Source organism: Hemitrygon akajei, unplaced genomic scaffold (assembly GCF_048418815.1).
Source record: "Hemitrygon akajei unplaced genomic scaffold, sHemAka1.3 Scf000045, whole genome shotgun sequence".
NCBI classification, from domain to species: Eukaryota; Metazoa; Chordata; class Chondrichthyes; order Myliobatiformes; family Dasyatidae; genus Hemitrygon; species Hemitrygon akajei.
Genome location: NW_027331931.1, coordinates 6,702,041 through 6,722,589, shown reverse-complemented (window position 1 = coordinate 6,722,589; position 20,549 = coordinate 6,702,041). Strand labels below are relative to the sequence as shown.

The window sequence follows — 20,549 nt, the reverse complement described above, 5'->3', positions numbered from 1 at the left end:
GCAGTGGCTATTGTGTCATCTGTTGATCGGTTGTGTCGGTAGGTGAATTGTAGGGGGTCCAGTGTGGGTGGTAACAAGCTGCAGATGCAGTCCTTGACCAGCCTCTCAAAGCATTTGCTTATTACTGAGGTGAGTGCGACAGGACTCAAACGTTCAGGCATGTTGCCTTAGTCGTTTTAGGTACAGGAACAATGGTGGATGATTTGAAGCAGGAGGGAACTCTTCACTGGGAGAGGGTGTGATTAAAAATATCCGTAAATACACCTGCCACTTGTGCCGCGCGCATCCTGAGTACCCGCCCTGGGACGCCGTCCGGTCCCTCAACCTTGCGACTGTCCACTCGTTGGAAACATCTGCGAACTTCATCCTCAGAGATGGCCAATGTGCAGGTCGCTTTGTCGGCTCTCCTCGGGGTCTCAGTGTTGGCGATATCAAACCGAGCGTAAAGAGGCTTAGATCCTCTGGGAGACAGGGAGCGATGTTGGCAGCACCACTGCACTTAGCTCTGAAGTCTGCATTGGGGTGCAGAGCTTGCCATAAGCTGTGTGTGTTGTTGGTGGAGAGTTGTGCCTGAATGCGATCTCTGTATTGTCGTTTCGCTGCCTGGATGACTTTGCACAGATCAGAGCTGAATTTCTTGAGCTCCTGCTGATCACCGGCATTGTAAGCGGTCGGTCACACGGCAAGTGCTGTTTACACGGAACTGTTGATACAAATGTTGTGGTTTGGGAAGTCCTGACCGATTTCTGAAGGGAAGCATCCCCCCTCTGTGACAATAACACACAACTGGGGGATGTTGTTATTACACAGTTGTGATAATAACAGCCGGGAACTCCCTTGGTAGCCAGAAAGGTTTATACAGCAGCACCAGGTACTCCAGATCCGGGGAACAAAAGGATTTGAGGGAATGGGCATTCCGGGGTTCCACCAAGCATTAATGATCATGAAACATACCCTAAATCCTGTTCTCTTCCCAAATGTGTGTGTGTGTGTGTGTGTGTGTGTGTGTGTGTGTGTGTGTGTGTGTGTGTGTGTGTGTGTGTGTGTGTGTGTGTGTGTGTGTGTGTCTGTGTCTGTGTCTGTGTGTGTGTAGGGGGGGAGGTGGGGGGGGGGAGGGTGGTGGCACTGGATGACGACACGATTGTTGGTGACTGTAGGGGCCAATTCTGGATCTGCAGACCCGGGAGCAGTTGGGACAGAGGGGCAGCTGGGATGCAGGCGCTTGGATAGTTGGATCCTTCTTGCATCCCCTCTTCTTTTCAGCAGTCGCTCTTCTGGGTTCCTCAAAATTCTTGGTTTTTCCGTGGATCAGCGGCTGCCACTCATTGACCTCCATATTTGCCTGAGAGAGCCTCTGCTTAATTTGGTCCTTGTACCTCCTGCGCGGGGCACCACGATCTCTCTTGCCCTGAGAGAGTTCTCCGTAGAGTACTGCTTTCGGTAACCTGGAGTTATCCCTGCGAGACATGTGGCCTGTCAGACGGTGGATCTGGCTGAGCAGCAAAGCGGCTTCAGGGCCTGGAAGTTGAACATATAGAGCTATCCATGTCTGTGTGATTATATGAAATATTAAACTAAATAAGTAGTGCAGAAATAGAAATTTAAAAAGAGATTAGTGAAACAGTATCGATGGGTCCAATGTCCATTCAGAAACTGGATGGCAGAGGAGAAGTTGTTCTGAATCGTTGAGTGTACGCCTTACTCTGATCGTGTGCAGTAGTCCCCATGAACCAGACGGTGATGCAGCCAGTTACAATGCTCTCCAAGTTACACCTGTAGAAATATTCGAGTGATGTTGGAAACTCCTGATGAAATATAGTCACTGTTGTGCCTTCTTTGTAGCTGCATCGATATATTGGGTCCAGGTTAGATAGTGGGAGATACTGACAGCCAGGAATTTGGAATTGTTCACTCTTTCCACATCAGATAACTTTATGAGGACTGGTGTGTTGTGTTCCCTCATCTCGCCTTTTCTGAAATCCACAATTAGCTCTATTGACATATTTTTATAACGCAAGCAGGATTCAGCACTCCGTACAAGCATATGCAAATCCAATAAGGGGTACACATCACTGAACGAAAATGAAGGCTTAACCCATAAAACATGAAGAAACTGTCATAAAACGCTAACCAATGGAAGAGTCTGACTCCCCGTGGAAGACAGCCACACGATCTGAGCCGACTAGATGTCGACAAGGAAGCGTCGAGCCCTTGGCTCAGAGTTGGAGAACTCTTCCCAGAAACAGAAGGGATCATTGTCGCAATACAGGACAAGGTTGTTAACACATGTAGTTATCAAAAATACAGAATAAACGACCAATAGGTTCATGACGATAAATGCTGAAAATTACGAGAAACCAGAAACAATCCGACTTTACAAGATCCTGCAGTAGTTTAACTGAATCTCATTACTTGCACAAGCACAGTCAAGTGGTAGACAACGTTCACAAAAACATTGCTTAAACTACAACTGATGAAAAACACCACAACTTGCAGTAAGTACAAGCCTGCTCCACTTTTAGAGTCCTATCGGAGTCCTTCATATCATACTGCGTCCGATCATTATTTCAGATAGCGTAATCCATGATATGCGTTCGGATGTAATTTTACAGAATAAACAAGCAAAAGCAACTTTTTAAATATATATAGCCATTCCAAACACACATAGCTTACAGAAATGAATTAGTAAAAAAATGCCAGAAATATGTTGAATTAAAAGGACAAAATGAATGACTATGGAAGACGAACAGGGTATTCGTTATCCCAATCGTAATATCATTAACTGGTATCATCCTAAAGGCTTTACAGAATAGTATTAATAAATTAGGCCCACACGGCAATACTTGTGTAAATCTTCGAAAACCCTCAACACTATACACCACGAGAATAGTCAGAATTCTCCTATCAATTGAGACATGAGTGTGCTTGGCTATGCCTGTACCTCAGGTTTTACCAGTTTAGGCTAAGATGATGATGATGATAATAATAATAATAATAATAATAATAATAATAATAATAATAACAATAATAATAATAATAATAATAATAACTTATTTATAAAGCACCTTTCATCCAGACGATGCCTTTCAAAACGCATCACAACGGGATAAAGTGCAAACTAGAAAATGAAAGACAAAATGTGTCAGTCCTAATATACACCTCAGACTTCTGCACAGTACTGTAGTTTTAGGTGTTGAATTCTACAGTTTAGGGACATCGTCCCAAAAAAAAACTCAACGCTGACCTCCCAATGATCCTTTGACCTTCTACCTTATTGTCTGCCTGCACTGCATTTTCTCGGCAACTGAAACACTGTTTCCCTGAACTATCCTGTTCCATTTTTCCTTCTAGATAGATAGATAGATAGATAGATAGATAGATAGATAGATAGATAGATAGATAGATAGATAGATAGATAGATAGATAGATAGATAGATAGATAGATAGATAGATACTTTATTCATCCCCATGGGGAAATTCAACTTTTTTTTTCCAATGTCCCATACACTTGTTGTAGCAAAACTAATTACATACAATACTTAACTCAGTAAAAAAATATGATATGCATCTAAATCACTATCTCAAAAAGCATTAATAATAGCTTTAAAAAGGTTCTTAAGTCCTGGCGGTTGAATTGTAAAGCCTAATGGCATTGGGGAGTATTGACCTCTTCATCCTGTCGGAGGAGCATTGCATCGATAGTAACCTGTCGCTGAAACTGCTTCTCTGTCTCTGGATGGTGCTATGTAGAGGATGTTCAGAGTTTTCCATAATTGACCGTAGCCTACTCAGCGCCCTTCGCTCAGCTACCGATGTTAAACTCTCCAGTACTTTGCCCACGACAGAGCCCGCCTTCCTTACCAGCTTATTAAGACGTGAGGCGTCCCTCTTCTTAATGCTTCCTCCCCAACACGCCACCACAAAGAAGAGGGCGCTCTCCACAACTGACCTATAGAACATCTTCAGCATCTCACTACAGACATTGAATGACGCCAACCTTCTAAGGAAGTACAGTCGACTCATTCTACGACCTCATTGCACCGATGTGATATGATGATCTGTACGGATCGCATGCAGAAAAGTTTTCCATTTTACAGTGGTGCATGTGACAATAATAAACTAATTTACAGATTGATTGCCAATAATACAGTGCCCCTTGGTTGCTTAAGATTGTTATACCCGGGGGGTTGGCAGTGCGGATGAGCTGCCACGTCCTATTAAATGATCCCAGTGGCAAGTAGCCTCTGTCCAGCTCCTGCCCTTCACGTGTGGTTCAGCCTCTAAGCCTGGTAAAGCGTTTCTTCTGACAGGAGAAGGGGCAAAGGTGGGTTACTGATGCCTTACAGCCAGTCGCTTTGTTCAGATGGGGCTCATCGGCTGTGATTGGCAGCTCACCCAGGAACAAGAAAACTCTGATCTCAAAGCTCCGCTGCCTTGCAACTGTACCCCTCATGGGGAAGAGTTTGGGAGTAAACCCAGTGGGAAAATTCTTGACCTGGAACCCCTAAGTCAGTGTTAAATGGTGTTCAACGCAGACTGGCATATCCTATGACACCTCTGGTGCCAAGCTATGTCAGTCTCTGCCGATCCCTTGTGTTCATCAGATGCATGGAGAGAGGGAGCTTGCTACATCGGCAAAAGCTTCCTCTCCATATCGGAGTGTCCCGGCTTGCAGGGGCAGGACATCTACGGTCGACTCTGACAGACGGAGACATCATAAGACAGCGCCCCACACCCCAAGAGCAAGACTGATGAGTAGCATTTGCCAAGACTTCACCACCCTCGCCCACAGACACGATGTACATCACTGAGACAGACGCTTGTGGTTTCTTCCATTATCACAGATTTCATCTTTCCATCAATCCTCCATCACTGCGATTGAAAACTACCCATTGGAATTGGAAAGCACCCATTTTCTTTCTTATCATTCCGATGGGTTATCGATCCACAACTTCAATGTGATTCTCCCCCAGACGCTGCCCGACCTGAGTATTTCCCGCATATTCTGCTCCTGTTTTGATGCAAGAGCAGTGGACACCTGTGACTCCCCAGTGTACAGCTTTGACAAAATGCACAGTGTCCTGCTCTCCATATTTCCACACCAGATCAATATTAACATCGTCTGTTAATGATGCAAGCAATGCTTTAAATATAGTGAAATGTTGTAACGGGAGTGCAGTCAGGATTGCAATAGAATATTCAAGATTCGAAAACTTTATTGTCATTCTAACTGTACATCAGCTCTGCAGGGCAGAATGAGACAGCGTTTCCCAGGAGCAATGCAATCATAACATAACAAACGCAACAATAAATAGTAAACACAACAATAAAAAGAAAAACACAACAGCCACATGTCAGTTAAAATCAAGTTACAAGTGTCCAGTGCAGTTAAAAATGTCCAAAGTAGAGTCAGATCGAGCAGCTATTTAGCAATCTGACTGCCTGTGGGAGGAAGCTGTTTAGCAGCCTTGTGGTTTTAGTTTTGATGCTCCTGTAACGTTTGCCTGATGGCAGAAGAACAAACAGTTCATGGAGAGGGTGTGCGGGGTCTTTAATGATGTACCGTGTCTTCTGGAGGCATCGACTCTGAAAGACGTCTTGGACAGAAGATAGGGAGACCCCAATAACCTTCTCTGTTCCCCTAACAACCCTCTGCAAGGTTTTCTGTCGGCAGCACTGCAGCTGGAGTTGGTACTCCACAACCTGGTGGTTGTGATGCAAAAGGTCAGCACACTCTCAACCACTCCTCTGTAGAACGTAGTTAAGATGTTAGTGGGGAGTGATGCTTGTTTAAGCTTCCTCAAAAAGTGCAATCAGGGGAATGTTCACTTTCACAAATAACTAGAACCAGAAAATGAGGATTGGACATTTCCAGGGACATCCGTTACTGTCAATGCCGGTGTCTGTGAACAGAATTTTACGTTCTGTCCTAATATCCATGGAAGCATTGAATTTATTCACGTAATCTCAAACACTGAATGTTGAAATGCAGTTATAAAGTTCTTTGTCAGATGAGCCATTTAACATCTTGAATATGTTCTCTGTTCCCATGGAAGATGTTCAACAGAAACACAAGGAGACTCTGCGGGCAGAAACTGAAATACTGAAAGTGAACACGATCCTGATGACGGAGAAGGTGAAGATTTTCCAGCTGGTTGATCGATACGCTGAGCTCACGGTTATTTCTACTGTTCGAGTTCGGACACTGGTGGAACATGAGCTGCTAGCAAGAGGCAGAGACCACGAGGAGTGTAGAGAGAAACATCTCCGCGGAGAGCTGGAAAAAATCCGGAGTGATCAGTTGTTCCAGAGCAGCTTTTCCCGGAGTAAATCCAAATCTGGGAGTTCAGCAGCAGTGGCGGGAGCGCCAGGGATCGGGAAAACAACAATGGTACAAAAGATTGTTTATGACTGGGCCACGGGGATAATATACCAACAGTTCCAGTTTGTCTTCAGTTTCAAATTTCGTGATTTAAACAGTATTAACTGTCGAATAAACCTGAAGGAACTGATTCTGGATCAGCATCCTTACTTTGGGAATTTCCTGAGAGAAGTCTGGAAGAACCCAAAGGGATTGCTGTTTATATTTGATGGTTTGGATGAATTCAATGACACAATTGATTTTGCTGACAGTCGGAGAGACACAGAGGCTCAGTCCACATGCACAGATCCTGAATTCAAGTGCAAGGTGTCTGACATTGTGTACAGTTTAATCCAGGGCAATCTGCTCCCAGGGTGTTCAGTGCTGGTGACCACCCGCCCCACTGCGTTACATTTATTGGAAAAGGCGAAGATCAGTGTCTGGGCTGAAATCCTGGGATTTGTTGATGAGGAACGGAAGAAATATTTCATCAGACATTTTGAAGATCAGACAGTGGCGGAAGCTGTTTTCAATTATGTGAAGGAGAACGACATCCTGTACACCATGAGCTACAACCCCTCCTACTGCTGGATCCTCGCCCTGGCACTGGGCCCCTTTTTCACACAAAGAGTCAGGGACCCACAGCTAGTTCCCAAGACCATCACCCAACTGTACTCCTACTATATTTACAACATCCTGAAAAACCACGGCCGTGAGATTGAGAGCCCCCGTGATGTGTTACTCAGGGTTGGTCAGATGGCCTTCAAAGGAGTGTCCGAGAAGAAGATTGTGTTTACAGATGGAGACCTGATCAACTGCAATCTGCAGCCTTCCCAGTTCCTGTCTGGGTTCCTGATGGAGCTTTTGGAGAGAGAGGATTCTGCCCGGAGCGTGGTGTACACATTCCCAAACCTCACCATCCAAGAGTTTGTAGCTGCAGTCGCACAATTCCTGAATCCACATCCTGGGGATATCCTGAAATTCCTCACTAAAGCCCACAGCACGAAAGATGGGCGATTTGAGGTATTTCTCCGTTTTGTTGCTGGTCTCTCCAACCCAATGACAGCTCGGGGCCTGGAGGAGTTTCTGGGCCCATTTCCTCATCAAACGACCTGCCGAGTGATTGACTGGGTGAAGGAGGAGGTTGAAAACCAGATATATAACTCTGCTGGTGAAGATGATACAAGGAGGCTCCTGAACGCATTACACTACCTGTTTGAGTCTCAGAATCGTGGACTGGCTCAGGCCACACTGGGATCTGTGGAAAAACTTTCATTCTGTGAAATGCCACTGACCCCGATTGACTGCGCGGTCCTGTCTCATGTCATCGGATTCTGTAATACAATAAAACAGCTCGATTTTTGGAACTGCCGAATTCAGTGTGAAGGAATCCAGCGGCTGGGAACCGGGCTGCACAAGTGCCAGGAGTTGAGGTAACCAGATTTCTCTCTCACTGTGAAATGTGAAACTGTTCCATTGTGTTGTTTCAATGTAAAGGAACTTGGGAAAAAAATGGAGTAAATCAAATTATGAAAAATTGTGACAAATGACCAAGGGTCAGTAATTCCCCAAGGACAGGAGGGTTCTGTGGTTCTTTCTGATGGGATCTGGAGACTTCATCAGATCAGTGAACAACGGCCATTGGTTTAATGGTAGTAAATCAGAGGAATGGCCATGTTTCTTGCTTCCTGTGACACGTCTATTGACAATGTTCCTTCTCACTGTTGCTGACAGCGACACCGACAGTGACTGCAAGAGTTGAGTAGGAACTTCACACCCTCTTCCCGTTGAGGGACAAGGGAGGGTTAGCTGGCTTTCCCAGTGACAGGTAGGGAAATACCACTGTGAGATTGTCCTCCTCTGCCCTTCCCTGCAAGTTGCTATCGCCATCACTCCACCTGTACCCAGGACATACTCCATACCCGATACCCAGTCACCATGTGGGCATCTTTTCTCCTGATTTCTCAGTTCAGACCAACCTCTCCCATGGATCTACTTCTGCATCACCTCCTCTTGTGGGAACATCTTTACTCAACGCTATACTCTTGTGGAACCTCTCTGCACAAGTCCCATTCATCCTGTGCATTCGCTTCTCCACATCCTTCCATCACCCTTTCCCCTGTGGTGATCTCTCTTCCAACCCCCGATCACTCGTCTTCATTCCGCTTCATGCTGTGGATTATCTCTTCCCCATCCTCCATCCCCCTATGAGATCACTCTTCCCCACCCTCCTTCATCCTGTGGGATCTCTCTTCCCCATCCCCATCATCCTCTCAGGATCACTCTTCCTCATTTCCCATCACTCTATAGGGAACCCTCTTCCTTGTTCCCCTTCTTCCTGTAGGGATAATTTTCCCACCGTGTTTCCTTTGGTAATTCTCACATGAGGGACACTATACCAACTGTTGGAGAAGGAGACAGAATATGGGAAATTACAGAGTCACCCTGTTACACTAAATTACTGACATTTGATAGTGACATTTGACAGTGATGAGAATTCCGATTAGTTAATTACTGAAGGGTTTCATGTTTTCTGAAATATCTGAGTGAGAGATATTCCCTCAGACCCACGGTTTCAATCTCTTTGTTCATTAGTTTGTCTCTTTGTGTTTAGACTTGGGGGGAATGACCTGGGAGATACAGGAGTGAAACTGGTGTCTGCGGCTCTGAGGAACCCGGAGTGTAAAATACAGAAACTGCGGTAAGTACCAGACTGTGGGAGATCGTGTTTGCAGTCACTGGGTATCAGACATTGGACATCAAGCTGAACAGTAATTGTGTTACTGATAAACACTGGTAATTTCCAATGTCTCCTGTCTGTATGTCTTTCACACTCTCTCTCTCATTCCCAGGCTGAATGATGTCGGTCTCACAGATTCTGGTGCTGAGGATCTTGCCTCTGCTCTCAGTGCAAACCGAACACTGATAGAGCTGAACCTGAGTGTTAATAAACTGGGAGATTCAGGAGTGAAACTGGTGTCTGCGGCTCTGACGAACCCGGTGTGTAAAATACAGAAACTGTGGTAAGTACCAGACTGTGGGAGATTGTGCTTACAGTCACTGGGTGTCTGACACTGAACATTAATGTGATCAGTAATTGTGTTACTGATAAACACTGGGGATTTGTACCATCTCCTGTCTCTCTGTGTCCTTCACCCTCACTCTCTCTCATCTCCAGGCTGTGGGATGTCGGTCTCACAGATTCTGGTGCCAAAGATCTCGCCTCCGCTCTCAGTACAAACCGATCACTAACGGAGCTGGCCCTGAGATCAAACTCGCTCACGGACCGATCTATCCCTGCTCTCCGTGGCCTCATACTGAAGGTCCCAAGTCTGGTCTCTATCGAGTGAGTGTTCCTGTTAATGTTCACGGTGATAAAATATCAGCGGATCTGTGGGTTCGCCGGTGATATTTGTTTGTCAGCGTTTTTGAAACATTAACCCAGGTCCCCTGTTACTGACACTGTTGTGTAATCTGTTCATTTCATCTTTATTCTCTCATCTTTTTCAGGCTGTGGGGGAATCGGTTCAGTGAGATCGGGGGGAAGGAACTGAGATCTCTGCAGGAACCCAAACCCGGACTGAGAGTGAACCTGTGAACATCTGAATGTGTGAAAATCCCCGCCCGTGGGATGGGGACATTTTGACCGATTCCCTGCCCTCCCGTTTGATGACAACGCTCCAGTTTTAATTCCCAGTGGTTCGAACGGCTCTCTTCTCAAACCAAGCACTCTTTGACGTCGGAGGAGTTTGCATAGACATGCATTTCCCCTTTCTGACCAGCGGCTCTGTTTCTGCTGGATGTCCTGGGTGCTCATTTAATGAGGTCTTGGGGAATTACACAGACGGAAAGAGCCAGGAGGTGGGACTCAGTCTGGGACACCAGTGTCCTGAGGTGGGAATATACTGGGAGAGAATACTTTTTTCTCTTTGCTGAGGACAGTACATTCAGCAGTCTGGCCAATATAATCATGTTAAATCGACAAATACCCTGGTAGTGACCCTCGATCTGCAGCGATCCCGGACACGGCCCTGAAGTGTGATTTTATAATCATCGGTTCCCCGATGCAGAGTGACGGTGAGAAATGGGACTGATTATTCAACCGGTCACTCGTTGTCACCTGGCAGTTAATTGTATCTGACTCTGAGTGAATCAGGAACAGCTTAGTTATTCCCGCAAGTTAGCAGGTTACACATTGTTTAATTTACATTTGTCATCATAAAATCAATACATCGCCATAACTTTCTGTCTTGGTGTAGGACTTGATTTGAGGTTGCTCGGGAACCCCATCACCCACAGCGATCCAGAGCTTCTCGCAGAGGCACAGCTGAGGCGGAGGGAGGTTTGCTACCCAGGATCTCGTAACCCCTAAAGCACCCAAGCTGATCCCATGCTTTCTTCCCGTCTGCCCCCGCTCTCCCAAGCTCTGTCCAATTCTTAACCACAGCACAGCCTATAACCCTGCTTTTTGTGCTATCCCTTTCCCTATCTGACTGTCCCTTAAATGTCTTGAATGTATCTGCCTCAATCACCACCCTCAGCAGTGCTTTCAGACACACGCCTCTTTTTGTAAAAATAAATTATCCCTGAAATCTTTTTCCACACCGTAACCTTGGCTATTTTAACATCTCTTAAACCTTCCCAATGAATCTGCCTCTACCACCACCCCACACCAGCAGTCTGTGTAAAAAAAGAATAAACCCTGCACCTCACATGTCCTTTGGAATTACCCCATCTCACCTTTAAAATGTGCCCTCTATTATTTGACATTTCAACCGTGGGGAAAATACTGTCTGTCTGGTAGATCCATGTCTCTCATAAATTGTATAAAATTCAGCAGATCTACTCTTAGCCTCTCCCGCTCCAGAGACGACAACTCCAGTATGTCCAAATTCTCATTATAGTGCATGCTCTCTATTCCAGGAAGCATCCTGGTTAGCACCGGCTGTATCTTCTGCAAAGCCTCGATGTCTTTCCTCTGATGGGGCCACCAGAGTTAATTACAGACTAAATTTATTTTTGTAAACTCTCCATGGTATCATCTTTCCTGAAAATCAACCAGCCCTTATCTCATTAAGTAGCCTCATGTGCAGCACCTTCTCAAATACCCTCTGAAAAACCAAGTAAACTAAATCCACTGACCTCCTTTGTTGATGCTGATTGTTATATCCTCAAATTTGCAACAGGTTTCCCATTACGGAACTTATGCAGACTTTGCCCTATTTTATCATGTATCCGGACACCTCATACTCCAACATTTTCCTAACCATGAAGTAAGACTAATTGGCCGACACTTTCCTATTTTTGCCTCCCTCCTTTCTCAAGGAGTGGCGTGACATGTGTAATTTCCAGTCCACAGGAACCATTTCAGATTCGAGTAGTTCACAAAGGACACCAGTGATGCCTCCACGATCTCTGTAGCTACTCTTTCAGAAATCTGGGGTGTAGTAGAGACTGTGCTGACTGGCTGCATCACGGCTTGCTACGGAAACAGCAATGAAATTGAACCGAAAATCCTACAAAATATAATGGATTTGGCACAGTGGTTCATGGGTTAAACACTCCAAACCATTGAGTAGCCCTGAGAGAGTGGGGCTGACAGAAACAGGCCAGTTTATGGATATAGCTCTGAGAGAGTGAGACTGAGAGACACAGGCCAGTTTATGGATTTAACTCTGAGAGAGCGAGAGTGAGAGACACAGGCCAGTGTGTGGATATGACCCTGAGAGAATGTACAGAGACCCCTGACTCTCCCTTCCCCCATCCCACTTTCACTCTGCCTCCTCTTCTAGCTGCCTATCACTTCTCTCATGATTCTACCTTCTTCTACTACCCATAGTGCTTTCCCCTTACATTCCTTCTTCACCTCTCCTGCCTATCCCCTTCCTGCTTCCCCTCCCCCACCTCTTGATCTTTCCTCTGATTGGCTTTTCTCCTGGCACCTTCCACCCACCCCCACCTTCTTTATAGGGCCCCTGCCCCCTCGTTCATCTGTCCTGATGAATGGTCTCGGCCCGAAACGTTGGCTGCTCATTTCAACGGATGCAGCCCAGCATGCTGTTCATCCAGCTTTTGTACGTGTTGAGTGTATAAATATGTCCCTGTGAGAGCAGGACTGAGAGACACTGGTCAGTTTATTTATATACTCCTGAGAGAGTGAGTCTGAGAGACACTGGTCAGTTTATTTATATACTCCTGAGAGAGTGAGTCTGAGACACTGGTCAGTTTATTTATATACTCCTGAGAGAGTGAGTCTGAGAGATACTGGTCCGTTTATTTATATACTCCTGAGAGAGTGAGTCTGAGAGACACTGGTCAGTTTATTTATATACTCCTGAGAGAGAGGGAGTCTGAGAGACACTGGTCAGTTTATTTATATACTCCTGAGAGAGTGAGTCTGAGAGACAATGGTCAGTTTATTTATATACTCCTGAGAGAGTGAGTCTGAGAGATACTGGTCAGTTTATTTATATACTCCTGAGAGAGTGAGTCTGAGAGACACTGGTCAGTTTATTTATATACTCCTGAGAGAGTGAGTCTGAGAGATACTGGTCAGTTTATTTATATGCTCCTGAGAGAGTGAGTCTGAGAGATACTGGTCAGATTATTTATATACTCCTGAGGGAGTGAGTCTGAGAGGCACTGGTCAGTTTATTTATATACTCCTGAGGGAGTGAGTCTGAGAGATACTGGTCCCCTGTATGTATATACCGCTGTGACAGTGGGAATGAGTGAGCAGAGGCTGAGTACGAGCTTCACTGCAGGTGATGTAAGGCCGGGTAAGCTCCTTTAATTAATCTAATTAGCTTAAGAGTAGGTAAAGGAGGCAGCAGTTAGGGCAGTTGAGTGCTCCGTTTGCAGTATATGGGAAGTCAGGGCGGGCACTGTTGTCCCTGATGACTACACCTGCAAAAGGTGCATCCAGCTACAGCTCCTGACAAACCGAGTTAGGGAACTGGAGTTGGAGTTGGATGAACTTCGGATCATTCGGGAGTCAGAGGCAGAAATAGGCAGGAGTTTCAGAGAGATAGTCACCCCTAAAAGTCAGGAGGCAGGTAGCTGGATGACTCAGGAGAGGGAAGGGGAATAGATAGGAAGAGCAGAGCACCACTGTGACCGTTCCCATCAACAAGAAGTACACCGTTTTGTATACTGTTGGTGGGGACGACCTACCAGGGACAAGTTGTAGTGGCCGCGTTTCTGGCACCGAGACTAGACACTCAGCTCAGAAAGAAAGGAGGGAAAAGAGGAGTGCAGAAGTGATAGGGGATACGATAGTTAGGGGGACAGATAAGAGGTTCTGTGGGAGAGATTGAGAATCTCGGATGGTCTGTTGCCTCCCTGGTGCCAGGGTCCGCGATATCACGGATCGAGTTCTCAGTATTCTCAAGAGGGAGGGTGAGCAGCTGGATGTCGTGGTCCATGTAGGGACCAATGAAGTGGAAAGGAAGACGGAGGAGGTCCTGCAAAGAGAGTTTAGGGAGTTAGGTGCAAAGTTGAAGGACAGGACATCCAGGGTTGCAATCTCAGGATTGCTCCCCGTGCCACGTGCTAGTGAGGCTAGAAATAGGAAGATAATACAGCTAAATACGTGGCTCAGGCGATGGAGCAGGAGGGAGAGCTTAATGATTCTGGCCAATTGGGCTTCCTTCCAGGGAAAGTGGGACCTGTTCCGACGGGACGGTTTACACCTGAACTGGAAGGGGAATAATATCCTTGCGGGTAGGTTAGCTAGTGCTGCTCTGGCGGGTTTTAAACTAGATTTGCAGGGGGAGGGGAACCAGCGTGTTAGAACAGATGGTAAGGTGGAGGAGGATAAAGGTTCTTGCGAGAATTGCTTGTATAGACAGAAATCAAAGGTTTGTATGTGATAAAAATGTTCTCAGGTGCCAAACTGGGGAAGAGGTGTCTGGCTTTCAAATAGAGAATGATAGGAGACAGAGAGTGAAGGAGGATAGGTAGGTGATAGAGAAGGGACCGAAGGTTTGAAATGTATATTTTAACGCAAGGAGTGTTATGTACAAAGCGGATGAGCTGACAGCGTGGATCAGTACGTGTGGATATGATGTGGTGGCCATTACAGAGATTTGGATGGCTCAGGGACAGGAATAGTTACTTCAAGTTTATACATGTTTCAGGAAGGACAGGGAGGGAGGCAAAAGAGGTGGGGGCGTGGTACTGTTGATCAGAGATAGTGTCACGGCTGCAGGAAAGTTAGAAGTCATGAAGGGATTGTCTATGGAGTCTCTGTGGGTGGCGATTAGGAACAGGAAGGGGTCAATAACTTTACTGGGTGTTTTTATCGGCCGCTCAATAGTAACAGGAAACAGGAGGAGTAGATAGGGAAACAGATCCTGGAAAGGTGTAATAATAACAGAGTTGTCGTGTCGGGAGATTTTAATTTCCCAAAGATTGATTGGTATCTCCCTACAGCAAAGGGTATAGATGGGGTAGAGATTATTAGGTGTGCTCAGGAAGGTTTCTTGACACAATATGTAGATAAGCCTACAAGAGGAGAGGCTGTACTGGATTTGGTATTGGGAAATAAACCTGGTCAACTGTCAGATCTCACATTGCAAGAGAATTTTGGAGATAGTGATCATAATTCTATCTCTTTTACCATAGCATTGGAGAGAGATTGGAACAGACAAGTCAAAAAAGCGTTCAATTTGACTAAGGGGAATTGTTAGGCTATCAGGCAGGAAAATTGGAAGCTTAAATTGGAAACAGATGTACTCAAGGAAAAGTACGGAAGAAATGTGGCATATGTTCAGGGAATATTTGTGTGATGTTCTGCATAGGAACGTTCCAATGAGACAGGGAATTTATGGTAGGGTGCAGGAACCGTGGAACACAAAGGCTGTAATAAAGCTGGTCAAGATGAAAAGAAGAGTTTACGAAAGGTTCAGCGAGCTAGTTAATGTTACAGATCTAGAAGATTATAGGGCTAACAGGAGGCAGCTTCAGAAGCAAATTAGGAGAGCCAGAAGGGGCCATGAGAAGGCCTTGGCGGGCAGGATTAAGGAAAACCGCAAGGCATTCTACAAGTATGTGAAGAGCAGGAGGATAAGACGTGAAAGAATAGGGCCTATCAAATGTGTCAGTGGGGAAGTGTGTATGGAAACGGAGAAAACTTAATGAATACTTTACTTCAGTATTCACTGTGGAAAAGGCTCTTCGTGATAATAGTGAAGACTTGCAGCAGGTTGAAAAACTTGAGCATGTAGATATTAAGAAAAAGGATGTGCTGGAGCTTTTGGAAAACATCAAGTTGGATAAGTCGCCGGACCGGGATGGAAAGTACCCCAGGATACTGTAAGAGGCGAGAGAGGAGATTGCTAAGGCAATCACTAGGGACGGGAGAGGTTCCAGAGGATTGGAGAGTTGCGAATGTTGTTCCTTTATTCAAGAAAGGGAGTAGAGATAGACCTGGAAGTTATAGACCAGTGAGTCTTATCTCAGTGGTTGGTAAGTTGATGGAGATGATACTGAGAGGCAGGATTTATGAACATTTGGAGAGGCATAATATGATTGGGAATAGTCAGCACGACTTTGTCAAAAGCAGTTCGTGCCTTACAAGCCTGATTGAATTATTTTGAGGGCGTAACTAAACATATTAATGAAAGAAGAGCAGTAGAAGTAGTGTATTTGGATTTCAGCAAGGCATTTGATAGGTACCCGATGCAAGGCTTATTTAGAAAGTAAGGAGGCATGGGATCCAGGGTGACATTGCTTTGTTGATCAAGAATTGGCTTGCCCACAGAAGGCAAAGAGTGGTTGTAGACGGGTCATTTCTGTATGGAGGAAGGTTGCCAGTGGAGTGCCTCAAGGATTTATTCTGGGACTCCTACTCTTCGTGATTTTTATAAATGACCTGGATGAGGAAGTGGAGGGATGGGTTAGTAAGTTTGCTGATATCACTAAGGTTGGAGTTGTTGTGGATAGTGTGGAGGGATGCCAGAGGTTATAGCGAGACATTGATAGGATGGAAAACTGGGCTGAGAAATGGCAGATGGAATTAAATCCAGATAAATGTGAAGTGGTTCATTTTGGTAGGTCAAATATGATGGCAGAATACAGTATTAATGGTAAGACTCTTGGCAGTGTGGAGGGTCAGAGGAATCTTGGGGTCCGGGTCCGAGTCCATAGGACGCTCAAAGCTGCACAATTTGACTCAGTGGTTAAGAAGGCGTAAGGTGTATTAGCGTTAATCAATCGTGGTATTGAATTTAGGAGCCGACAGATAACATTGCAGCCATATAGGACCCTGTTCAGACCTCACTTGGAGTACTGTAAACACGAGGAAATCTGCTGATGCTGGAAATTCCAGCAACACACACAAGATGCTGGTAGAACGCAGCAGGCCAGGGAGCATCTACAGGAAGAAGTATAGGCGACGTTCCAGTCCGAGACCATTCGTAAGGACAATCTGAAAGAAACGATAGTAAGATTTGAAAGTAGGAGAGGCAGGGGGAAATCCGAAATGTTAGTAGATAGGAGGGGGAGGGGTGAAGCTAAGAACTGGAAAGGTGAGTGGGAACAGGGATACAGAGCTGGAGAAGGGAAAGGATCATGATTCGAGGCCTAGGGAGAAAGAAAGGGGGAGGGGAACAGCAGAGGGAGATTGAGAACAAGCAAGGAGTGATTGCGAGAGGGGCAGAGAGAGAGAGAAAAAGGGGCGGGAATAAATAAATAAATCTGAGATGGGGTAAGAAGGGGAGGAGGGGCATTAATGGAAGTTAGAGAAATCAATGTTCATGCCATCAGGTCGAAGGGTACCCAGACGGAATATTAGATTGTTTTTCCTCCAACCTGAGTGTGGCTTCATTTTGACAGTAGAGAAGCCATGGATAGACTTATCAGAATGGGAATTGGACGTGGAATTAAAATGTGTGGCCACTGGGAGATCCTGTTTTCTCTGGCGGACAGAGCGTAGGTGTTCAGCGAAACGGTCTCCCAGTCTGCGTAGGGTCTCACCCATATATAAAACGCCGCACCGAGAGCACCGGACACAGTATACCACACCAGCCGACTCACAGGTGAAGTGTCGCCTCACCTGGAAGGACTGTCTGGGGCCCTGAATGGTGATGAGGGAAGAAGTATAAGGGGAGGTGTAGCAATTCTTCCGTTTACAAGGATAAGTGCCAGGAGGGATTGGTGGGAAAGGTTGGGGTGGGGGGGGGGGGACGAGCAGACAAGGAAGTCGCGTAGGGAGCGATCCCTGCGAAAAGCAGAAGCGGGCGGAGGGAAAAATGTGCTTGGTAGTGGGATCCCGTTGGAGTTGGTGGAAGTCACGGAGAATTATACGTTGGACCTGGAGGCTGGTGGGGTGGTAGGTGTTAAGTACCCGTGACACGTGACAGTTGTGTACTTGTCACGTTACAGGTGTTAAAGCTATACTGCATTTGAGGAAATGATCTTCTGATGGTGGAGTGACGTCATTTTCCCGCCAGTAGAGGTCATGTGACAGTTTGTTTTTACAGGGTACAAAAGGAGGACCCCACCCTGTGAGGAGGGGCAGTTCGTGGCTGGATTTGCCATGTTGACTTCATGCCACTGCGTGATTTAATGTTATGACGCAGTTTAGTTGAAAGATGGAGTTTTATTTAATGCCTAAAGTTTAAAAGGTCATTGCCAGCAGTTTCTTTACAATACTGCTAGTTGAGAATCAGTGGAGAGTGAAGATCGGAGTTCGGGAGTTAAAAGATCGAGGAAAGTCGATTTCGACGGTGAAACAGGTTCGACCTTGTTTGATCCTCATTCGGAAGGAATTCGTTGACTGTATTCCTGTTAATCCCTGTGAAATAGCAGAAAGGTTTGAGTACAGTTTTGTAAAGAAAAGGCCAGTGCCTTTAAGCCGTTTCATTTTCCATCTTCGTAAATTCTCCGTGGGAAAAGTATAGTTCGACTGGGAATCGCAGCGACACGACGTGAAGGAGAATTTAAATCGTCTTTAAAAAGTCTCTCCCTTAAATGGACTGTAAGCATTTGAACTTTTGCAATACAACTTTGAAGAACTGTTTTTGCAACATCGCTTTAAGAACTGTTTAAGCTTCATTGCTTTAAGAACTGTTTAAGGTGCCGCACAGCAGCTGATTTCCGGTTACGTTAGTGATTTGTTTATTTTTGGGGGTTTGTCTTTCAGTGTTTAATTAATGTTTTTGGAGTTACTGAGGAAGGCTGGCGAATTTCCTGAGCTGAGCAACAAGAGCTGGCTTTCTGACTTTGCGTTTGCTGTGGATATATTTTCACACATGAATGAACTGAACGTGAAGCTACAGGGGAAGGATCAGTTTGTGCATGACATGTACACAAACGTGAAAGCCTTTAAATCCAAGCTGGCTTTTTTCTCCAGGCAAATTTTGATTAAGTTATTCACTCATTTTCCCACACTAGCCACGCTGGAAGAGGCCGGCGCAAATGTGAAAAAAATACAGCGAGTCACTGGATGCGCTGCACAGAGAATTCTGCCGTCGCTTTTCTGATTTTGAAAAAATTGACAAGTCACTTCAGTTGGTGGCCTGTCCCCTGTCACAAGATCCTGAAACAGCACCAGAGAAGCTACAGCTGGAACTGATCGACCTTCAGTCTGACCCCGTCTTAAAAGAGAAGTTCAACTCTCTTAAACTGAATGACTTTTATGCTTCACTTGGTAAAGAGGTGTTTCCAAACCTCCGGAAGACGGCACAGAAGATGCTGGCGTTGTTCGGCTCGACCTATTTGTGTGAACAGGCGTTCAGCGTCATGAACATTAAGAAAGCCAGCCACAGATCCAAGTTAACTGACCAACACCTCAGATCCATCCTGAGAATCGCCACAACAAAACTAAATCCAGACTTTGATGCGCTGACTAAAAAGGGAGACCAACAACACTGTTCCCACTGAAATTAAAAATAAGTTTCTTCGTTGTGTTATGTAAAAAATGCATTTGAAAATATTTTTTTCAATAAGCCTTACATGTTACATGTCATTTCTGTTAAGTAATGGACATGAGTAGTGCGCAGGTGCACGTACGTACTCAAAATAAAAAAATGCGCTCCAGCTCAATTAACGCGCTCCGCATACTTGCGCGCTGCCACTGTTCTGTCCTTGTGCTGGTCGTTGTTGAGTTTTGGCACAGGGGAGAATTTAATAAGAAGGAGCAGGACAAGTAGACCTGTATCTCCTACCGTTTTTGAAATAAAGACAGTCAGGAGCAGAGTGATGATGATAATATTTTGAAGGATAACAGAATTTTCAGTGTTTTAAAATAATAACTGTTACTATTAAAAGAGCTGTATTTTATTCATTTAATTTTGAGTGTTTTAAAAGTCATTTCAATAAATAGCTAAATACCATGGGACTTCAAAGACAGAGATTTTGCTGTAATGCATTTGTTCATTTTCAATTGAAATTAAAACACGTTTTCTACATATCCCATGATATTTTATTTTCTCTTATGAGGTAGCAAGTCAAAATTTCTTAAATGCATTTACTTCAATGCTAGGAGCATTGTAAGAAAGGTGAATGAGCTTAGATCATGGACTGATACCTGGAAATATGATGTCGTAGCTATTAGTGAAACATGGTTGAAGGAGGGGTGTGAAAGGCAACTAATTATTACTGGATTCCGTTACTTCAGGTGTGATAGAATCGGAGGGGCAAGAGGGGGAGGTGTTGCATTGCTTGACAGAGAAAATATTACAGCGTTGCTTTGGCAGGATAGATTAGAGGGCTCGTCTAGGGAGACTATTTGGGTGGAATTGAGGAATGGGAACGGTGTAGTAACACTTATAGGGGTGTATTATAGACCACCTAATGGAGAGCGAGAATTGGAGGAGCAAATTTGCAAGGAGATAGTAGTTATTTGGAGTATCACAAGGTTGTGATTGTGTGAGATTTTAATTTTCCACACATAGACTGGGAAGCCCATACTGTAAAAGGGATGGATGGTTTGGGGTTTGTAAAATGTGTGCAGGATAGTTCATTGCCGCAATACATAGAGGTACCACCTAGAGAAAGGGCAGTGTTGGACCTCCTGTTAGGGAATGAGATAGGTCTGTCATGATTCCTTCTGGCATCTGGCTATCCTCCTCAGGAATTGGGCCTTTATAACCTGGATTAGTTCCCAATCAATTCCCAAGTTCCAATAATTACGAACACCTGCATTCCATCAACTAAAGTAGTATAAGAATACTGTGACCACTAC

At 45.2% G+C, this 20,549-nt stretch overlaps 1 protein-coding gene across 3 annotated transcripts in view; it reads left to right on the top strand.

Moving 5' to 3' along the window:
• LOC140720651 (NACHT, LRR and PYD domains-containing protein 3-like) overlaps window positions 1-10,602 on the top strand; it is a 44,649-nt gene extending 34,047 nt beyond the window's left edge. For all 3 annotated transcript variants that reach the window (XM_073035491.1, XM_073035492.1, XM_073035490.1), the window contains 5 exons: window positions 6,057-7,794; window positions 8,976-9,062; window positions 9,214-9,384; window positions 9,540-9,707; window positions 9,872-10,602. In XM_073035491.1, coding sequence (XP_072891592.1) covers window positions 6,057-7,794; window positions 8,976-9,062; window positions 9,214-9,384; window positions 9,540-9,707; window positions 9,872-9,959 — 2,252 coding nt within the window. In that variant the 3' untranslated portion in view covers window positions 9,960-10,602. The remainder of the gene's footprint in view (window positions 1-6,056; window positions 7,795-8,975; window positions 9,063-9,213; window positions 9,385-9,539; window positions 9,708-9,871) is intronic.
• The last annotated feature ends 9,947 nt before the right edge of the window (window positions 10,603-20,549 follow it).